General features: G+C 56.2%; 1 protein-coding gene across 1 annotated transcript in view; it reads left to right on the forward strand.

Annotated features, from left to right (window-relative positions):
- Window positions 1-18897, forward strand: part of CSMD1 (CUB and Sushi multiple domains 1) — a gene marked incomplete at its 5' end in the record, with an annotated part of 654679 nt that overhangs the window by 503426 nt on the left and 132356 nt on the right. The window contains 8 exons of the mRNA XM_081082235.1: window positions 138-276; window positions 3205-3392; window positions 5454-5642; window positions 6532-6648; window positions 10620-10835; window positions 12466-12654; window positions 14844-15013; window positions 16656-16812. Coding sequence (XP_080938361.1) covers window positions 138-276; window positions 3205-3392; window positions 5454-5642; window positions 6532-6648; window positions 10620-10835; window positions 12466-12654; window positions 14844-15013; window positions 16656-16812 — 1365 coding nt within the window. The remainder of the gene's footprint in view (window positions 1-137; window positions 277-3204; window positions 3393-5453; window positions 5643-6531; window positions 6649-10619; window positions 10836-12465; window positions 12655-14843; window positions 15014-16655; window positions 16813-18897) is intronic.

Below are 18897 nucleotides of genomic sequence, written 5' to 3' on the forward strand. Positions count from 1 at the left end.
TGTGGGGTGGGGGCATACGGGTGAGGGCCGTGCGGGTGAGGGCGTGCGGGGTGAGCCATGCAGGGTGAGGGCGTGTGGGGTGGGGCGTGTGTCCACTCCACACGCAGTCAATGACCTGCAACCCCTCTCCCTTTCAGCCCCGTGCGGCGGCCACCTGACCGCGTCCAGCGGGGTCATCCTGCCCCCCGGGTGGCCAGGGTACTACAAAGACTCTCTCAGTTGTGAATGGGTCGTCGAGGCAAAACCAGGGCACGCTGTCAAAATCACCTTCGACAGGTAGGGAACAGCCTCCTTCCTTAACGGGGACCGAGGTGCCATGGGGCCCAGCATCCCCTCTAAATGGGCTGGGAGACTGTGGAGTCGGTCCTGCTTTATTGCTCCCCAGGGGGGGTTGCTTAGAGAAAATAAGCACGTGCTTGGTATGTTTAGTTCTTGAGCTTGATCCTCCGAGTCTCAGTTCAGAGTGACAGTCTAGCCCCCCACCCTCACCACCCACTGCTGCTGCCCAGAGTCCCAGTGCCTAGCCCTGAGCCCCTCTGGATGCACACCTGCAGGTGGAACCCACTCTGCTTGGTTCTTTGTGCTTGTTTTTTAAATATATTTCTATTGATTTCAGAGAAGAAGGGAGAGGGAGAGAGAGAAAGAACACCAATAACGAGAATCATTGCACACCCCCAATTGGGGATGGAGCCCACAGCCCAGGCATGTGCCCTGACTGGGAATCGAACCTGGGACCCTTCCGTCCACAGGCCGGCGCTCTACCAACTGAGCCACACCAGCCAGGGCTACTTGCTTGTCTGATTGTGCATGCGCCTCCTTCAGACCCTTAGCACCCCCTGGAAGCGCAGGGAACAGCGCCTCTGGTGGCGGCGGTGGGTAACTGCCGGGCGGCCTCAGGCAGAGCTGGCCCTGGGGAGGGCTGCCAGGTGAATGGCCAGGTGACTTACCTACAGGGAGAGATCCCAGGAGTGCCGTGGGCGTGGCTGCGAGATAACCTGTCTGATCACCTAAAACATGATCACGCTACTAGAATTTTACATAATGAAACGTTTTACCATTTGTCTCAACAACGAAATCCAGCTGAGGATTATAAAGCAAAAACGGTTTGAAGGAACCACATGTTTTAAAATCGAAGGGAGCGCGGTGGTTGGGGTGTCCAGCCTGCCCTCCGCGCTGCCTCGGGGTGTCCCTGCAGGGCCTCCTCTGCGTGCAGGGGTCGGGGTTTGATGCTCAGGGATTATACTTGCTGGGGTCCAACCCCAGCAGGTCCAGGGGTCCCCAAAGGTGTGGATGGAGTCAGCGAAGAGGGAAAGACTCAGAGGCAGCGTTCAGTTGATCAGCATGGTTGGGTTCTCTCGTCAATTCTGGTCAGGATCTCCAGCAAAGTTCTGGTTAGGATCTCCAGCCAGGTTCTGTGTCCATGTTCTCTTGCTGGGTTCTGTCTCTAGGTTCTGTCCAGGTTCTCCAGCCAGGTTCAGTCACCAGGTTCTAGTCAGGTTCTCTTGCCATGTTCTATCCAGGTTCTGTAGCCACGTTCTGTCTCTAGGTTTTTCAGCCAGGTTCTGTCTCTAGGTTCTGTCTCTAGGTTCTGTGGCCAGTTTCTGTCCAGGATCTTTTGCCATGTTCTCTCCAGCGAAGTTCTTCTGTCTCTAGGTTCTGTGTAGGTTCTGTGTCTAGGTTCTGTCTCCTGTTGTCTTGTTACATCTGTATTTACACCAGTTGATTCCAATCCTATCAATCTCTTCCAAAGATTAGGGCGTTTCTTATCTCCATTCCAGGGAGTAAAGATTATGTAGCTTAAGCATGATTGTTCGTAGTTAAAGTGATTAACTACCTGCCTGGCACTTAGTTAAGGGGTTTTATCCCCTCCCTGACTTCAGGGGAAAATCCCTACCTGGGGAAAGAACCTTTCTCGGAGAGGTGACCTTGGTTAAAACACTCAGCACTAAGAAGGGGAGCCAACATATTAAGAACAGTATGCCATATACGCCAGGTCCCTTGAAACATATGCTGTGCAGTGTTTCTTTCCTGCAGCGACTGTGTCAAGCAGCAAGGATGGACCGGCCCCCGGCATATACTGTCTCGCGGGGGGTGGATGTCCTTAGTTTAGTTTAGTTTAGTTTAGTTTAGGTGTTGCTACTTTTCTAATAATCGATGGTGACAACCGCCCAGGGAAGGTCGTGAGCAGAGCCGCCTGATCTCCTCGTGATTACCTGCCTTTGAAATGGGGAGCGATGCCATTGTTTCGTTTTGGTGGGACAATAGCAATCTCCACAGGACATCTCTCAAAAGAAAAGAAGTGACTGGGTTTACGTGTCTGTGATATGGGAGAGCGGATCCGGGCGCATCATTAACCCTCGGGAACACATTGGGTGCGCTCTCCCTCCCCCGGCTGTCGCTAAAGAAACGGTGAGCACTGTGGTGAATGTTTGAGATGGGGTCTGCTCCCTGCTCACCCAGACTTCCGAGTTCGAACTCCGGTCACGGAGAACCTGTAGAGAGCATTTAAACAGTGAGAGACGAGGCTGCGCCATTCAACCCAGTGCCCAGCCTGCACCTTGGATTCCAGCCCCGCCCTGTGAGCCATCCATCCTGTTAAACAGAGGATGGTGACAGTCGTTTGAAAAGGCAAACTGATGGATTTTCCAGTAATTGTTAATTATTGGTCCATCCATCTATCAATTTTATGAAAGCTAATCTGGTTGACGGGTATTTTTTAAAATATATTTTTATGGATCTCAGAGAGAGAAAGGGAGAAGGAGAGAGAGAGCGAAACATCAATGATGACAGAGAATCATGGATCGGCTGCCTCCTGCACGCTCCACACTGGGGATCGAGCCCACAACCCAGGCCTGTGCCCTGATCGGGAATCGAGCAGTGACCTCCTGGTTCATAGGTTGACTCTCATCCACTGAGCCACACTGGCTGGCCTGGTTGAGGGGTGTTTTATTTAGAGCCGACCAGCGCCCTCTGTCTGTGACATTTGGGTATGGAGTGACAGGGAGGGGCGTGGGTGTCCTTTTCCTCTAGCAAGAAGCTCTGTTCTGGAAGGCTGCAGGTGCCCACGTGGTTATAGGCACAGGGAACTGCACTCACTTTATGTCTGTTGCACCCATGGGTCTGTCACCAGCGACTAAGATCCCGCGGGGATGTCTGCGGGTTACATGGCTGTGTGCATCTTCCCGACTGGCGTCCTGTCCCCAGGTTCCAGACCGAGGTGAACTACGACAGCCTGGAGGTGCGGGACGGGCCGGGCAGCTCGTCCCCGCTGATCGGGGAGTACCAGGGCACGCAGGCCCCCCAGTTCCTCATCAGCACCGGCAACTCCATGCGCCTGCTCTTCACCACGGACAGCAGCCGGGCCAGCGTGGGCTTCCTCATCCGCTACGAGAGTGAGTCCTGGCCTGTCCCCGTCCCCGTCCCCGTCCCCGTCCCCGTCCCCGTCCTCGTCCCCCTCCCCGTCCCTGTCCCCGTCCTCGTCCCCATCCCCATCCCCATCCCCATCCTCGTCCTCGTCCCTGTCCCCATCCCTGTCCCTGTCCCCGTCCCTGTCCCCATTCCCATCCCCCTGCTCCAGCAAGGTGCCCGGGGGCTCAGGACACCTGGGCTGGGACACAGCATGCAGGTGACACCGCCGCCTGATCTCCTAACTCTCTCTCCTACCCAGGGAGCAGCTTGGGGAACTTTGCTTGAAAAGGCATATCCATTTATCTTAAAGTAAAACAACACAGTAATTAAAACAAAGAAATGTCTTCTCACTACATAACGTAATCACAGACCTGTGCTGTCAGAAAGTCACCTGTTAACAGGGCACATCTGGAGATGGCTCATCCTGAACAATAGTGTTTGCTGGAAATGTGACTACCAGGGGTGGCCTCAGCACCTGCCGTTCGTGGGAATATAGACCCTCAGGGGTGGCCACAGGGCACCTGCTGCTCCTGGGAATATAGACCCTCAGGGGTGGCCACAGGGCACCTGCTGCTCCTGGGAATACAGACCCTCAGGTGAGGCCTCAGCACCTGCTGCTCCTGGAATTATAGACCCTCGGGTGTGGCCTCAGCACCTGCTGCTCCTGGGAATATAGACCCTTGGGTGTGGCCTCAGCACCTGCTGCTCCTGGGGATATAGACCCTCAGGGGTGGCGTCAGGGCACCTGCTGCTCCTGGGAATACAGACCCTTGGGTGTGGCCTCAGCACCTGCCGCTCCTGGGAATATAGACCCTCAGGGGTGGCCACAGAGCACCTGCCACTCCTGGGAATATAGACCCTCGGGTGTGGCCTCAGCACCTGCCACTCCTGGGAATATAGACCCACAGGGGTGGCCTCAGGGCACCTTGGATAAATGACTCCCTCCACTCAGGAGATCCCCACAGTCGGATGACCTCCCGGAGGCTGGCTCCTTGTGGATGGAGCCACACCCTTACCACGCATTTCTGAATCGTGGCTCAGACGGCCTGTTCGTGTCTCCTTGCCGATTGAGGCACAGGTCGCTGTGCTAATGAAGAAATGCCGTCCCACTGCTTGGTCTGAAATGTCCCTCCGTAGCTGCGTTTCATGTCCTGGACGTCCTAGAGGAAGGAGCAGCCACCCCAGACTTGAGCTCAGTGTATGCAGCGCTTAGACTGTTATCCCACAGGCCATCGCGGGGGAGTGAGCAGTGGGAATGTTGGTAATAATCTGGGATTTCTGGAAAATACTTTCTGTCATAATCATAACTTTCTGAACTTTATTACAGGGTTTTGTATAGCAATCATGTCTTTTTTCTTTATCTGCATTTATAAACGTTGCAATGATATTCTCTTTCCTTCGTCCCATTTTCCTTATTTTCAAAAAATGTGCTATTCTAAGAGCAAAGAGCCATGTGAGAGACAGAGGAAAGAGGGTACGATGACAGGAGCCTGATCATGTGACCTAGGACAGCACCTCCCGTTCACACCTGTGCGCACAGGCTGATGTCGCCCCTGGAGAGTGGTGGCTTAGTGCCCGTTGCAGCCAATGTGTGGGTGTGTGGAACGCAGTCTCAGGATCGGCCCGGGCAGCCTCACTGCGCGTCATATGTGTGGGCCTGGGCCTGGGCGCCGCTACAGGAAAGCTGAGCGCGACGGCCCAACCCGGCGGGACATACGATGCCCAGAGCGGGGCGAGGAGGGGGAGAGGGACGGAAACAGCACAGACGGGGCTTCCTCGGCCCCTCACTGTCCGGACTGAGCGTCCAGGGGCCGTCCAGGGCGGCGGCGGCTGTCCGGTTCGCACCGGCGGGGTCGTCTCCACAGAAGGCAGGGCCGGCGCCCGGGACTCTCCCGTGTGCAGGTGTAGACGCGGAGTCCACACGCGCATTCCCAGGGCCGACCTCTCGGGGCTCCTTCCCAGGTTCCAGGCACAGACACTGCTTTCTCTTCCATAAGCCAGAGGCCCTCCCTCCTGACGTGTTCTTGCCGGGCGTGTACCTGTAGGTGTGACACTCGAGTCGGACGCCTGCCTGGACCCCGGCATCCCCGTGAACGGCCGTCGGCACGGCAGCAACTTCGGCATCGGGTCGACCGTGACCTTCGGCTGCGACCCCGGGTACACGCTCAGCGACGACGAGCCGCTCGTCTGCGAGAGGAACCACCAGTGGAACCACGCGCTGCCCAGCTGCGACGGTAGGGGCCCCGCAAGCGCACCCCGAGGAACGCAGGGGCGTGCGTGTGCAGTCGGGGGGGATATTCTAGGGGGTGAGCCACACCCCAGGGAATGCGGGGGCGTGCGTGTGCAGTCGGGGCGGCAGGGGTATTCTAGGGGGCGGTGCGAGGTGAGGAAGTGGCACTTCCATCTGACAAAGTGTCACCTTAAATGCTGTCCCCATTTAACATCTCACAGTCACTCGCACGTTCTGTCTAACAGGGAGCGTGGGTCTAGCAAAGAAGGAATAATTAGCTCGGCCGGCGTGGCTCATTGGCTGAGCATCAAACCTGTGAACCAAGAGGTCAAGGTTCAATTCCAGGTCAGGGCACAGGCCGCGGTTGTGGGCTCCATCCCCAGTTGGGGGCGTGCAGGAGGCAGCCGGTCCATGATTCTCTCTCATCATTTCTCTCTCTCTCCCTCTCCCTTCCTCTCAGAAATCAATAAAAAATATTTTTTAAAAAAGAAGGAAAAATTATGGGCTGCCCTTCAACTATATTCCCCCAGACGCTCAGCCTGACAGAGCTGAGTTATAGCCCCGTCCTGAGGCACGACCTCGGACCCAGGGCCAGGCACCAACAGCCGCAGAGAGTTTACTGTCACGGGAGGGTTCTGCCTCAGCTGCTCCGCTCGCTCTGTGATTTTTCTGGGTTTTTGTTTTTTACAATGTGGGACACCTGTAGATGAATTAGCATATTGTGATTACAGTAAAATAAAGTTGTGGCTTAGTTTCAGCTATTATGTCGCTGATAGTAGCTGGTCCTTCAGTCCTTGGCCAGGTAAATGTCCCTGTACGTGAATTTCATTCTCGCAGCCGTTCTGAAATGAATCTGAAATGGCCGTGCAATGACCTTGTCTTACTGTTTTCAGCCCTCTGTGGAGGCTACGTCCACGGGAAGAGCGGGACCGTCCTGTCTCCGGGGTTTCCAGACTTTTACCCAAACTCCCTCAACTGCACCTGGACCATCGAAGTGTCCCACGGAAAAGGTAGGGACACGGCGTCCATCTCTGACCGGCGGTCATTCACAGGATGCAGACGCGGGGGCAGAAAGGGTGTGAGTGTCTGGGTGAGTCAGCGGACAGATCTCGCATGGTTTCGCTGCGAATGTTTATGTTTTTACACATTTTAGAAGAATAGTGGTCTTTAAGTGATTAGTGCTACGAGCAAAAGTGGATTTCTTGTTTTACTGCGTATTTGTCAGATAAACTGGGTTTATGCATGTGAGCGTAGACTTGAAAATTCGGCATAACGTAAGGAAAGGAGGCGTAGATTCTGTAAGATGTGACTATTGAATAGATAAGAGGAAGTGAGAAGAAATGGACTCAACTTCCAATTCCCCGAGAGACCTGGGCACCCTGGGTGCTGCTGGGCTTCGAAGTTCCCGCGTCAGATGTCTGCCTGACCCCCCGGTGGCTCATGGCACAGCCTGCCTTTCCCCACTGCACAGGCGCATAGCGGGGACCCGGGAAAGGCCCCTTGGTGCCAGGACCGAAGCTCATGCACACAGGAAGGGCACAGGGCTGCCCCACGGGTTTCCTTTTAGGTTTTTGTTCTTTTTTTGAGATGTCTGAACTTGTCGTTTTTGATAAAATAATTTGGGGATTTGATCACATAAGTATCATGTAGACTCACATCTGACCTCTCCTTGAGGTTGGAGTGACACGTGTATGTCACTCCAATGCTGAGCCGCCCCTGCCCCCAGCAGGCTTGGGAAAGGGTCGGCCTTGAAGAAAGTTAAGAATAAAAAGAGCCACATGACGAATGCCATGACATGGAGACGTTTTTTGACAAAAGAACCTGTTCATAGCTCATTTCACTGACTTCGCTCTGGGGATCCAGAAAGAATGCTGTGCGGGCGCCGTTGCTGGGCGAGCATGTGTGTGAGGCACATACACTGCGCCTTCCCGCAGGTGTGGGGGTACGTGCTGGGCGGTCCAAGCTAAGACTTCCTCTAGGGCATCTGTTCAACGCAAATGGGGAGGTTCTCTCGTCCGTCATTACAGATGCTCTGCTGAAGGGCCCAGCGACCATTTCTGCATGCAGGCCATGGTCAAGTCCGTCACGTGTACTCTGTCTCTATCCCTCACCATAAATCTGTATCTACGTCTATATCTATATCTATACATATATCTATATCTATATCTATATCTATCTATACCTACATCTATATCTATGTCTATGTCTATATCTATACCTACATCTGTATCTATTTCTATAAACTATATATCTATATCTATTAGTAAGTATATATTTATGTCTATATCTCTATCTATATCTATACCTACATCTATATCTATTTCTATAAACTATATATTTATATCTACTAGTAAGGATATATCTATGTCTATATCTATATCTATACCTACACCTATAACTATTTCTATAAACTATATATCTATATCTAACTCTATATCTATGTCTGTCTAGTTTATAACTATATGTCAATATCTAACTATCTCTACATCTATATCTGTGTCTACATCTTGCCTACACTGGTATTATATCTATGTCTATATCTATATCTCTGTCTATATCTATATTTATGTCTAAATCTATATCTATACCTACATCTGTATCTATTTCTATAAACTATATATCTATACCTACTAGTAAGTCTATATCTATGTCTGTATCTATATATCAATATATCAATATCTAGCTATCTCTACATCTTTATCTATATCTGTGTCTCCATCTTGCCTACACTGGTATTAGATCTATGTTGATTGATGTCTATGTATCTATACCTACATCTACCATTACACTTATATATACTTAAACAGTTATTCATTTTTGCTGTTTACCTCTCCCATTTCTTTCATTTCTAAAGCCACACTCTTTCACCCATTGTCTGCATGGACTTCAAAGCTTAAGGTTAAATTTGGATTCCAGACAGATTTCTCACAGCCCGAAAGGAGGCATCTCCAGCAACGTTCTCCCTCCCCCCTCCGTGTTCCTTATGGATCCCCTCCCAGTGTCTCTCATGGATCCCTCCCCGTGTCTCTCATAGATCCCACCCCTTGTCTCTCATGGATCCCTCCCCGTGTCTCTCATGGATCCCTCCCCGTGTCTCTCATAGATCCCTCCCCGTGTCTCTCATGGATCCCACCCCTTGTCTCTCATGGATCCCTCCCCGTGTCTCTCATGGATCCCTCCCCGTGTCTCTCATAGATCCCTCCCCGTGTCTCTCATAGATCCCTCCCCGTGTCTCTCATGGATCCCCCACCGTGTCTCTCATAGATCCCTCCCCGTGTCTCTCATAGATCCCTCCCCTTGTCTCTCATGGATCCCTCCCCGTGTCTCTCATGGATCCCTCCCCATGTCTCTCATAGATCCCTCCCCTTGTCTCTCATGGATCCCTCCCCGTGTCTCTCATGGATCCCTCCCCGTGTCTCTCATGGATCCCTCCCCGTGTCTCTCATGGATCCCTCCCCTTGTCTCTCATGGATCCCTCCCCGTGTCTCTCATGGATCCCTCCCCGTGTCTCTCACGGATCCCCCTCCGTGTCTCTCATGGATCCCCCTCCGTGTCTCTCATGGATCCCCCTCTGTGTCTCTCACGGATCTTCCTCCGTGTCTCTCACGGATCCCTCCCCGTGTCTCTCACGGATCCCTCCCCGTGTCTCTCACAGATCCCCCTCCGTGTCTCTCACGGATCCCTCCCCGTGTCTCTCACGGATCCCTCCCCGTGTCTCTCACGGATCCCTCCCCGTGTCTCTCACGGATCCCCCTCCGTGTCTCTCACGGATCCCCCTCCGTGTCTCTCACGGATCCCTCCCCGTGTCTCTCATGGATCCCTCTCCGTGTCTCTCACGGATCCCCCTCCGTGTCTCTCATGGATCCCCCTCTGTGTCTCTCATGGATCCCCCTCCGTGTCTCTCATGGATCCCTCCCCGTGTCTCTCATGGATCCCCCTCCGTGTCTCTCATGGATCCCCCTCCGTGTCTCTCATGGATCCCCCTCCATGTCTCTCATGGATCCCTCCCCGAGTCTCTCATGGATCCCCCTCCGTGTCTCTCATGGATCCCCCTCTTTGTCTCCATGGATCCCCTCTTTGTCTCTCATGGATCCCCCTCCGTGTCTCTCATGTATCCCTCCCTGTGTTTCTCATGGATCCCCCTCCGTGTCTCTCATGGATCCCTCCCCGTGTCTCTCATGGATCCCCCTCCGTGTCTCTCATGGATCCCCCTCCGTGTCTCTCATGGATCCCCCTCCATGTCTCTCATGGATCCCTCCCCGAGTCTCTCATGGATCCCCCTCCGTGTCTCTCATGGATCCCCCTCTTTGTCTCCATGGATCCCCTCTTTGTCTCTCATGGATCCCCCTCCGTGTCTCTCATGTATCCCTCCCTGTGTTTCTCATGGATCCCTCCCCGTGTCTCTCATGGATCCCCCTCCGTGTCTCTCATGGATCCCCCTCCGTGTCTCTCATGGATCCCCCTCCGTGTCTCTCATGGATCCCCCCCGTGTCTCTCATAGATCCCCCTCCGTGTCTCTCATGGATCCCCCTCCGTGTCTCTCATGGATCCCCCTCCATGTCTCTCATGGATCCCTCCCCGAGTCTCTCATGGATCCCCCTCCGTGTCTCTCATGGATCCCCCTCTTTGTCTCCATGGATCCCCTCTTTGTCTCTCATGGATCCCCCTCCGTGTCTCTCATGTATCCCTCCCTGTGTTTCTCATGGATCCCTCCCCGTGTCTCTCATGGATCCCCCTCCGTGTCTCTCATGGATCCCTCCCCGTGTCTCTCATAGATCCCCCTCCGTGTCTCTCATGGATCCCCCTCCGTGTCTCTCATGGATCCCACTCCATGTCTCTCATGGATCCCTCCCCGTGTCTCTCATGGATCCCTCCCCGTGTCTCTCATGGATCCCCCTCCGTGTCTCTCATGGATCCCCCTCCGTGTCTCTCATGGGTCTCCCTCATCGTGTGTCTCACGTATCTCCACCGTTGCTCTCAGGGGTCCAGATGATGTTCCACACCTTCCACCTGGAGAGCTCACACGACTACCTGCTGGTCACGGAGGACGGGAGCTTCTCGGAGCCCGTGGCCCGGCTCACGGGGTCGGTGCTGCCCCACGCCATCAAGGCGGGCTTGTTCGGCAGGGGCACCGCCCAGCTGCGCTTCATCTCGGACTTCTCCATCTCCTACGAGGGCTTCAACATCACCTTCTCTGGTGCGCTGGCTTTCCTGCTCTTCCTAGAAATCACAGTACTGTGTGTGTAAGCGCATGTGTGTGCGTGTGTGGTGGGCGTGAATGTGTGTTTGTGTGTGTGAGCGTGGAGTGTGTGGATGTGTGTGTGTGAGTGTGTGTGTGAATGTGGGGGGTGTGGATGTGTGTGTGAGTGTGTGTGTGAATGTGGGGTGTGTGGTTGTATGTGTGAGTATGGGATACATGGTTGTGTGTAAATGTGAAGTGTGTGAGTGTGTGTGGTGTGTGTGAGTGTGGTTGTGAGTATGGTTGTGTGTGTGTGAGTGTGGGGTGTGGGGTGTGATTGTGTGCGTGTATGTGGGGGGTAGGGTGGTGTACAGTTGTGTGTTTGGTGGGTGTAGTTCTGTGAGTGTGTGTGTGTGTGTGTGTGTGTGGAGTATGGTTGTGTCTGTGAGTGTGAGGTGTATGTGTGTGGGTGTGGTTATGTGCATGCATGTGGGGGTGTGGTTGTGTGCATGTGTGTGGGAGGTGTGGTTGTGTGCATGTGTGGGGGGGTGTGGTTGTGTGCATGCATGTGGGGGTGTAGCCATGTGCATGCATATGGGGGGTGCATGTGTGTGGGTTGTATGTGTGTGAGTGTGGGGGGGGTGTTGAGTGTGTGGTTGTGTGTCTGATTAGAGATTAGTGGCCGAGAAATAACTCTGCTTGGTTGGTGGGAAGCGAGAGGACAGACGCCTGGTGGCCCCCACGGGACTCGACTCTGCAGACCCTCAGTGGAGAAGTGTGGGTGTCACTGTCTTTCCCACAAGCCCTCACGCTCCTGGCCGGCATTTCACCCGCCTCCAGGACACTGGCCTCACTGGAGGCACCTTGGGGACCCTGTGCCCGGTCATTTCGGGTCCTGCCCTCCAGCGAGGTCCGTGCCCGCATCTCAGCTTGGGGTGAAGAAATTCAAACAGGCGCCCCGCCCCCCACACTTTCCATGGACGGACACGCAGCTCAGTGGCCCGAGCGGTGACGTCGGCTGCAGTTGTGCCGGAGACGGACACGGCACTGTGGCTCAGGACGGGCACAGACGCGCTGTTAGGACCTGCGTTTGGAGGCTGAGTCCCCCAGTGCACCAACACACGGGCATCGTCCCTTTTACCCTGAGTCCTCACCTTCCTCCTGCGAGGTGCCCGAGCTCCCAGCAGCCGGGGGAATATCGCCCATTAGGTGCCCACAGCCCTGGCCGCCACTGACAACAGGCCGGAGAGGCCTGGCCCGAGGTCCGCAGCAGAGGGGGCGGCACAGCTTCCCGCCAGCGTCGCCTCTAGGAGTTTGTGCCCACGTGTGGGTCCCTCAGCGACGCTGTGAGAGGAGGGGGAGCTGACCTCAGCAATTAGAAATCGTAAAATACTAGTGGCTTCCCACCCTTAGAGCGGCCGCTGTGAAAGGGCCGTCTTCCCTGGTGATGAGCCTCCTTAAAACACTCACGCTGAGGCCACGTGTGTGAGCGCTCACAGCCGGAGGAAAGGACTCGCCCGCGGGCACGGGGTCGGGAAGGCACCTGTGTGCGTCGGTCACTGCCCCTCGCAGCCGGCCTGTCGCCCGCTTCTGAATGAACGGAGCCGGAGCATCTGCCCGACTCCCACGCCTGCTCTCTCCCGCGCAGAGTACGACCTGGAGCCGTGCGAGGACCCCGGCGTCCCCGCCTTCAGCCGCAGGATGGGCTTCCGCTTCGGGGTCGGGGACACGCTGACCTTCTCCTGCTTCGCGGGGTACCGCCTGGAAGGGGCCACCACGCTGACCTGCCTGGGCGGGGGCCGCCGGGTGTGGAGTGCGCCTCTGCCAAGGTGTGTGGGTAGGTGGTCACACGCTTTCATTTCATTCATCCAGGGGGGCCGGGCCGGGCGCAGTCGGGACGCGGGGCCCTGTGTGGTGGGAGGAGGGCGAGGGCGAGGGCGGGCGTGGACCCGGCCACGTAGCTGCCTGCCAGGGGGCGAGCCTCCGGCTGTGCCGTCTCAGCTGGAAGGTCAGCTCCTTCCGCCCCACATTCATGACCGAGGGAGAGTGACACTGCGTCAGTCATATTTATACAAGGAGACGAGGTGAAGTAACAGCGGAAACCACGCTGTAGGAACACGACCTTGACACGCTGTAGGAACCTGGCTGTTGGCATGTAGTAACATGACCTTGACATGCGTAGTAGCACAACCTTTGACACTCTTAGTAACACGACTGCTGACACGCTGTAGGAACATGACTGCTGACACGCTGTAGGAACACAAGCTCTGACACGCTGTGGGAACACGACTGCTGACACTCTGTAGTAACACGACTGTTGACACGCTGTAGGAACACAAGCTCTGACACGCTGTGGGAACACAACCTTGGACAGGCTGTAGCAGCACAGCCCTTGACAGCTGTGCTGATGGAAAGCAGGTGTCTCCCTAGTACAGGACGGCGACAGTGTAAAGGCTGTAGTCCCGCTGTCTCTCAGTTTGACGGGCTGACGGGCACGGCCCTGTCAGTGGGCACTGAATCTGGGCGGGAGTCCGCATGTCCAGGTTGTTCTGCAGCATCGAGGAGGGGCTCCCAGACGCCATTGGGAGGGTGCAGGCGCTTGGAGACGCGCTGGGCAGACGGTGGGTTAGGGGGGCCCAGTGGTCACATCCCTGCGACTCTGGGCTGTGCCCCTGGGAGGAGCAGCAGGAGTCGGGGCTGCAGGGCTGAAGGACAGCGTTTTGCCTGCACGTCACAGGGGCTGGTCCTCAGCCCAGACAGGAGCCGCGCACCTGCCGCCCACCTGCAGCTGGGCGCGCGCGGCCTCCCCACCTGCCCATGACGGGCAGAGAACGGCTGATGCACAACGAGCCTCGGGCATTGGTCTCAGAGTCCCCGCGACTCCCCTGATGGCGAGAACACCGAGCCCACGGTGCCCGCCCGCAGTGCCTATGCCAACCTCCCAGGACGCCTCGAGGCCGGCGGGGAAGTTGTGGAAATAAGACTCCTTAACCCTCCAAACACTGCATTGTTAGCTGAGGAAATCCCGGCTTTTCCCGTGAGGAGAGCCTCTGCCACTGTCGCGTTATTTAGGAAAATCCCGATTCCAGAGCCAATTCGGTCTTTCCCTGTTTCATGAGGCACAGATCGTCAGCGAGTCGGGACTTCCCTGTGCAGGCAGTTCAGCACTGACCTTGCGTGGAGCCCCTCATCTCCTGCCGGGCCACATGCCTGCACACGTCTACCGCCCGGCTTCCTCCCCGAATAGCGCTTCTTCCTTCTTTGTGGGTTTGATATTTATCTGAGAATTGGGTGTACGCTTTGAGCATGCCCTCGAGGAAAACTACACACAGTGCCTTACGGATGCCCCGGAGCTCCCAGAATCCTGGAGCCGTTCCCCTCAGGTCGGAAATTACCGACCGACAGAGTTTAAGATCTCAGAAACTCTCACCTCAGGGAAGTCACAGCATCGTTCTACACACGCAGCGAGAAGCAGCCTGTAGATTATCATAATCCACTCGCCGTTATTCTGTTTTATCTGGATTATCTCTGCATCGCTACCCTGTTACCTGGGTGTTTACGCCGTTGCCTACCATGTAAGATGAGAGTAACTGGGTCGGAAATAACATCGGCATCCTATTAAGAGAAATAAAATCCTGCGTGGCCGGTGTGGCTTAGTGGTTGAGCATCAACCTAGGAACCGGGAGGTCACAGCTCAATCCCCAGTCAGGACACAGGCCTGGGCTGTGGGCTCAATCCCCAGCGCGGGGCGCGCAGGAGACAGCCTGTCAATGATTCTCTCTCATCACTGATATTTCTATTGCTCTTTCCTTCTCTGAAATCAATACAAATATTTTTTAAAAAGAAAGAAAGAAGAACATCACCTGCCTGTGCAGCTGGGGAAACACTCAAGGTCAAGGTCACGGATCTGTGGCTACAATGTATCAACCACAGACCCAGTGAGAGACGGGAGGGCTGCCATGGCTTTAACTGTATCTGTCCGCACCAGTCCTCTCACGTCAAATCCTCTCTTCCCTTCCGTTTCAGCTGAGTGTGGGGCGAGGGTCACGGGCAGCGAAGGGACGCTGCTGTCGCCGAACTTCCCGTCCAACTACGACAACCACCACGAGTGCATCTACAGCATCGAGACGGAGGCCGGCAAGGGCATCCGCCTGTGGGCGCGCACCTTCCAGCTGCAGGAGGGGGACACGCTCCGGGTAAAGGCTCCCCCCAGCACGGCGCCCCCCCGGGGGCCCTCCCTCCACGGGCAGACGGGCGGGGTGCACATGCACCGGTATATTCCCATTACGCTCCTGCTCCAGTGGATTTCTCCCCCTGGGACGGCGGCCGGAGGTGCGACTTAGTGGAGTGAGTGTGGACTTCGGACAACTCGGGCTGTGGCCCTGGGCCCGACGGTGTTAGCTGTGTATCTTGGGAAAATCATTTCACACTCTGAGCTTCCCAGTGTGTGAAACATGCAGGCTGCCTGCTGCCCGGGCTGGTGGGAGGGGTAAGTGGTGGAATGTAGGGCGTGGTCCAGCCCTGTGCCCAGCACTCACAGCCACTGTGACAGCTCAGGGGCCCCAACCAACCCCCTGTGGCCACTCCATGTACACGCGGTCCTGGCATTCAGAGCTACGATGACTGTGATGTGATTGTGGACACATCGCAGCCACGGTCAGGGGACCACACAGCCGGCTCCCGTGGAGGAGCCACGCGGGGACTGGACAGACTCAAGGAGGCAGGCCCGCGGGGTGAGTGGGCCCCGCAGCAGGGCTCCGTGTGTCCTGTGATGGCGAGTGCTGGGCTCGGGAAGGGCCTGCGGGGTCTGCACCCAGCACCCCCACAGCCCGGGGGACTCCAGGGCACAGGCAGGGGGATCAGGTCCCAGGCGCCCAGGTCTTGCCTTGACCTAGAACATCCCGCTTCCAAGTGGAGATGCCCCGTGACCTAGGAGGCTCCTGAGAGCTGCCCCCTCTCCTGGGACTGCGCAGGGAGCGGGGCCTTCTGGGGGCCGGGGCCCAGGGAGCGCTCACTGCAGAGCGAGCCTCGGCATCACAGACAGGCCTGGAGCAGCACAGACCAAGCCGGACCTCGTCCCGTCCACGGCCTCTCGGTCCACTGAGACGTGGCAACTTGTCCAGGTCCCACAGCTGACCTGTGGCCAGATGGGGCGCATCTCTCTTCTCGTTCCCTTTGCAAAAGTCTGGGCGTTTCATTTTTTTTTTATTTATTTATTATTGATTTCACACAGAGAGAGGAAGGGAGAGGGAGAGAGAGAAACATCAATGATGAGAGAGAATCATGGATCGGCTGCCTCCTGCATGCCCCACACTGGGGATCGAGCCCACAACCCGGGCGTGTGCCCTGACCGGGAGTTGAACTGTGACCTCCTGGTTCATAGGTCAACACTCAACCAAAAACATCGGCCGGGCTGGGGTTTTGTTCTTACAGGCACATGACACTCGTGCTGACACGCTCCCCCCTCACCCCAATGCTGTGGGTCCCGCTGTTGTTTAGCTGTGAGGCTGAGAGAATGTGCAAACCCAGCTGCAAGGGACAGTCAGTGTCTCCCCCCTCCCCCCAGTCCATCATCCGCTTGCACAGGATGGAGCCGCCTGGCCGGGCCTTGGCCCCATTAGCAGCCACGTGCTCAGGTCAGAAGCTCCGGACAGAAGCGCCTGCCTCCCTCCCGAGTCCCCGTGGCACGCGTTTCTGTGCAGAACCCAGGAGGTGGCTGTCCTCGGGTCCTCGCAGTGGGCGTGTCTGTGGGCGGCTCACGCGCAGCACAAATTACTGATCAGCTGAAACCACGGGGAGTGACAGGCTCTCGCGTGACCCCCCTCCCCCCCCGCCAAGGTGTTTGATGGGCGAGACGGCGCCTCCCGACCCCTGGGGACCTTCACGCGGCGCGAGCTGCTGGGCCTGACCCTGAACAGCACCTCCAACCACCTGCGGCTGGAGTTCGACAGCAACGGCGCGGACACGGCCGCCGGCTTCCAGCTCAGCTACACCAGTGAGTAGCCCGGGGCGGCCCCTCCCTCGTCCCCTCATCCCCCGGTTCCCTGCGATGCGATGCTTCAAAGTCTCTCTGACACCAAAGGCCACGGTACAGGAAATTAAGCCCTTTGGTTCTGAGCATGAATATTTGTTAGTGCCCGGCAGGGTTAATGTCTCTATTGGACAGATAGGCGAGTAACGGCCTGGAAAGATAGCAGTCACCCCAGACCCAGCGCATCGGGCCCCGACGAGGAAAATGGGCAACTCAAATCCCGCTTAGTGGGGAGATGACAGCGGAAGTGTCGGTTAACATTGAGTAAAAATGCAATTAAAGTGGCCGACATCCTGAGAAAACCGTCCACGGCCGTGGAAATGACCGCTGCAAAGGCTCAGTGAGAAGAAAGCATGTGACGTGTGTTGTGTGCAAACTGCAATAGCGATCGGCGTGTAAGCCGCCCGATAGCCCGTATTTTAACCTTTATTATAACCAGGGCTCCACGCATGGAGTTCACTGCCCAGAAGGCTTTCTTGTCAAAGCCATGGGCTCTGACTGCAGATGAAGGGCAGGCCGTGGCCCCTCTGATGTAGATTCACGGGACTGTGTTCATTGTGGCTTTGCTCGCTTGGTTCCTGGAAGGTGTTACAGCCACTTCCTGCTCTCACCCGTCTTCGCGCCCCGGAGGCGTGATGCTGGGAGGAAGGGAAAGGTCTGAGGGAACATGGCGTTCACTGCAGCTCCCAGGATGCTCTGTGCACCCGTGGCTCTTGCATTCCTGCTGCCTCAGGGAGCCGACCGGCCAGGCCTCCCCGAGCCTGGTCCGCAGGGCGGGGGCCTGGGCCTGGCCTCCCCTCTGCTCCCTGTGCTCCTCTGTGACCCATGGCCAGTGGGGGCCTGCCACGCAGCTCCCAGGAAACGCGCACCTGAGCTGCCGTTTCACACCCCATCGCCTTCCCGACCTCCTCGCTGCCTCCTGCTTCCGCCTACTCTTTCCAGCTGGAGTCGCGCAGGATGGTGCCGCGAGTCTGTATTCTCACGGTTGTGCAAGAGGGCAGCAGACAGATCCACGCCGACTGAGCGCACACCGGGGCTGTGGGGGAGGCGCTGAGCTGTCCCCGTCTGCGCTACTAGCCGCCCAGAGTCCGCTGCCCACCCAGCGATGGCCGCAGGCTGCGGCTTCTCTGTGTCCGTCTCTCCTGCTCTGTCCAGCGGACTGGCTGCATGGCCACGCTCAGCCCCTGGGGACCCCGTGTTCTCCACGGTCCCAGCGCAGCTTTCCACCGTTGCCGCCCATTTCTCTGAGTGATTTTGAGAAACCTTGAGTCTGTGGATCTATTTATGGGCACTTGGTAATTTTAAATATATATTTTATTGATTTCAGAGAGGAAGGGAGAGGGAGGGAGCGATAGAAACATCAATGATGAGAGAATCATGGACCAGCTGCCTCCTGCACGCCCCACACTGGGGATCGAGCCTGCAACCCGGGCATGTGCCCCGACTGGGAATTGAACCGTGACCTCCTGGTTCACAGGTTCACGCTCAACCACGGAGCCACACAGGCCGGCCGGCACTTGGTGATGTTTTACACAGCAGCGCAAACTTCTAAAAAGTAGGAGGAGGAAATACTGGGGATCATCGCTGTTGAGCTCCTCGTACAGTCAGTTTGACGAGAGTAATTCTCTTTTCTGCCCGGGTCCCTCTTTGCCTCGCCTACAAAAGCAGACTCTCCAGTGGGTGAGGATTAACAAAAACTAACAAACAATCAAAACAAAAGAAAAAACAGGCGCTCCGGGTGCCGCCAGCTCCTGAGACTGTCCCGGAGCTGGACACGCCGCCCGCCGGCGGGAACCGACACGCATTATACAGTCGGCGGTGCCGACGGCTCGACAATCAAAATACGATTAACTTCACATTAAATTCTTAGCTTTAAACACTGAGCAATTAAGTTTAGGAAACCCCACGCAGCCGCAATGTGCTCGAAAACCTAAGTGAAATAATCGCCCCCCAAAGATGCCGTGCGAATAATGGCTATGAAAAGTTTTGAGCAAATGATTCAAGCTGAAGTCTGTGTAAGGCACCTCCCACTCTTTCCCAAAGACTCGC

This window comes from Myotis nattereri (genome assembly GCF_964212035.1).
Source record: "Myotis nattereri genome assembly, chromosome: 2".
Taxonomy (NCBI): Eukaryota; Metazoa; Chordata; class Mammalia; order Chiroptera; family Vespertilionidae; genus Myotis; species Myotis nattereri.